Genomic DNA, 3256 nt, shown 5'->3' with positions numbered 1-3256 from the left:
TGCTGCAGCGTGGCTATGGCCGAGGTGACCTGCGGCGGCGGGGGCGGGGGGAAGAGCGCGCGGCCGCGCTCGGCCTGCTGCACCATCTCTCGGTCGTACTTGACGATCTCCTGGATGATGGCGTTCTCCTGGTTGTTGAACACTCCCGAGTTGAGGTCGTGCTGCACTTTGTGCAGCAGGATCGAGTTCTTCTTGCCTGCGGGCGAGAGGGGCGGTGAGCGTGGGAGCCTCCGCCTGCCGTATACGGAATGCGCCCGGGGAGCGCCCGCAGGCAAGCACAAGAGTGCCTGCCCTGTGCAGCGAGCACGTAGCTTCTGAGCACCTGCTGTTTCCGGCAAGCAGGCATGGCGCATCTCCACACAGAGCCAGGGTAACTGAACACCACTGTGTACCCCTAGCAGCACACGTCGAGCACCTGCTGTGTATACAGCAGGCAGATGCTGAGCACCCGTTGTATACACTAAGCAGATAAGAGTCCCTGTCGTATACAACAAACAAGCAAGTATTGACCGCCTGCCGCACGCAGCAAGAAGGTATGTGTTGTCCCCTGTGCACAGCAAGCGCAGGGAGCCCCGGGTGGGACAGCACGTGGATAGAAAGGCCCGTGGTGGCCAGCCACACCCAGACCCTGTAGGATACAGTGTGCTGAGGCCTACCACACAGCAAGCATGTGTAAAGCACCTACTGCATACAGCAAATGTAAGCGCCCAACAGACGGCCAGTGTGTGGAACACCTGTGGGACCAAATGTTCTGAGCAACTTGTAATGCTTTAAGGCCACTCCCTGACCCCTCCCCGCCGGAGAGGGCGTGGAGCTGCTGTCTAATGTTCATAGATGGCCCAAGGGCCACCAAAGCCCTGACTCCCATGTCATCAGCAAGCCTTGAGGGCTCTACTCCAACCACACGTGGGGTCGCCCCACCCCCCGCTTGAAGAACGCCATTGGATCAGTCCTCCCCCTGCCTGGCATCCTCCATGGCTCCCTAATGCTTCTGAGTTACATACAGTCCAAACGCCCCTGGTATCTGGCCCCTGCCTGCCTCCCTGACCTCCCCAGTCTTCCTCGTCTCCATGGGGGCAGGGCTCCTTCCCACCTCAGAGTCTTTGCACCGGCTGGCTCGACTGCTGGAACACGCCCTTTCCTCCTTCCTACCTGGTCTCCCCTCAAATATCACCTCCTCAGGGAAGCCCCGCCCTACAGTCCCACCCTCCTTGGTGACACAGAACGACTGTCGGGGACGTCTGTGCGGGATTCCACCATCAGACCGCCTCTGCGTCCTAGTCCAACATCTACAACTCCCGCCACACTGGCACTCAACAAATACGTGGCCAGCCAGGCTGTTGGCACAACCGGAAACACCCCGAGCTTTCTCCACCAGGGCGGGAGGGCGGGTCAGAGAGCGCGCCATCCGCTAGGCCCCGCCTCTCAGGACCCACTCACCGATGCGGTCCAGGCGGTCGATGGCCACGGTCTCGAAGGCGCGCCGCATCATGGGGTACTCCTCCAGCACTTCGTTGAAGTTGTCCACGCTCAGCGAGTAGAGGCGGCAGTAGGTGTCCGCCCGCACACTGGCTGTGCGCCGGCCTCGTGTCAGCAGGCAGATCTCTGCGCGCGGCCAAGGGAGGCGCCCTCAGCCGCTGTGCATGCGCGTGAGCACAGCCGGGGCCTGCTGCCGCTGGTTCAGGCCCTCTTCCTCCCGGGGTCCCTTCCTGTTGCTGGGCTGGTCCCCTGCGGCCGCTCCCCCTTCCTTTTCCTCCCAGTTCCGTCTGCCCTGTCCCCACACACTCACCCCCAAAGTAGGAGCCATCGGACAATTTCATCTCCTTGTTCCCCTTGGTGAGCACGCTGACCACACCGTGCTGGATGAAATACATCTTCTTGCCGACAGTGCCCTCCCGGATGATATAGTCACCCGGCTGGAAGACCTCAAACTTGAGCTTGGTCAGCATGGCCGTCACAAAGTTGGGGTCGGCGTTGGCGAACAGTGGCATTGAGGCTACCAGCTTCCGGCAGTTGAAGTTGACAATCTCCTGTGGGGGCGGAGGGCAGGAGACAGGGGTGGTATCAGTGCGGGGATCTGGTCCCTGCTTCCATTTCACCTTTGGGACAGTCTATCTCTCAGGCCCCTTGGGTTGTCATCAGTGAAATGGGTTTATAATCTCTCCCAAAACTTACTGGACACACACTGGATGTTTGCCCACCAAAGGCAGAAGCAATTAAAGTGCTCACTGATACAGCACCATGTTGGTGATACCAACCCAGGCAATTAGACAAGGAAGCAGTTGGAAACATAAGAATTGGGCAGGAAACAGTAGGATCTCTCTTTACAAATATATGAGTATCTGGAAAACCCAAAAGAATCGATGGAAAATTACAACAATGAGGAAGCTTAGTGAAATACCAGGTGATAGAAAAAAATCAAAGACCTCCAAATGCATTGATGGGGGAGAAGCAGGGGTGATGGTTGCCCTCGGCAAGGGGGCATCTAAGGATGGAGACACTGCAGCTTTGACCCAGGTGGTGGTGACATGGTACATTCACTTTATGGAACCCCCACAACGTGGGTACTTTTCTGCCAGAGACCTTTTGATAAAAAGAAAATCTTACCTTCAGAAGAAAAGCATCGGTCTCTGTACAAATAAAACCCACTTAGGAGAAGACAGTGGAGGAAAGACAGTGGAGAAGGCCCATTGACAGTGGCTTCAAGAGCTACGTCAAATGCCTCGACATGAGCCTACCAAGCACTGGCCAAACCTATATGAAGAAAATGCAAACTCTCCCGAGAAGGAGTCTAACTCGAGCAGACTGAAAACACTTGGCCTTCATGGGGATTCCTTCTCCCTACTCGTGTTCACATTGCATGTGGTCCCATGAGAACACCTGCAGGTTTCTTTCTAAAAGCTGGAGCTAGTCCCCACAAATGGTGGGAATGGCAAGAATCCCCTCAGAAAGATCTGATACATAAACTAATGTGCACCAGACCAGACTCACTGTCTTCCCTCGATTCCAACCCACAGCGCCCCTGGAGGAGAGAGTGGAACTGCCCCACAGGGTTTCCCAGGCTGTCAATCTTCACAGAAGCAAAGCCCAAACCAAGCCCACTCCCATGGAATAGATTCTCACACACAGCACCCCGAGAGGACAGAGTGGAACTGCCCCAAAGGGTTTCCAAGGGGCAGTGGGTAAGGTATTTGACTGCTAACCAGAAGAGTGATGGTTCAAACCTACCAGCCACTCTGTGGAAGGAACATGGGGT

The 3256-nt window shown here is 56.4% G+C and overlaps 1 protein-coding gene across 1 annotated transcript in view; it reads right to left on the bottom strand.

The window, feature by feature from the left end:
• HCN2 (hyperpolarization activated cyclic nucleotide gated potassium and sodium channel 2) overlaps positions 1 to 3256 on the bottom strand; it is a 21809-nt gene that overhangs the window by 551 nt on the left and 18002 nt on the right. The window contains exons 7-9 of the mRNA XM_007954583.1: positions 1790 to 2030; positions 1441 to 1605; positions 4 to 196 (exon numbers count right to left, since the gene is read on the bottom strand). Coding sequence (XP_007952774.1) covers positions 4 to 196; positions 1441 to 1605; positions 1790 to 2030 — 599 coding nt within the window. The remainder of the gene's footprint in view (positions 1 to 3; positions 197 to 1440; positions 1606 to 1789; positions 2031 to 3256) is intronic.

This window comes from Orycteropus afer, unplaced genomic scaffold, assembly GCF_000298275.1.
Source record: "Orycteropus afer afer isolate SDZICR_OR568_19922 unplaced genomic scaffold, OryAfe1.0 scaffold00466, whole genome shotgun sequence".
Lineage (NCBI taxonomy): Eukaryota > Metazoa > Chordata > Mammalia > Tubulidentata > Orycteropodidae > Orycteropus > Orycteropus afer.
This window is presented reverse-complemented; position numbering and strand designations above follow the sequence as displayed.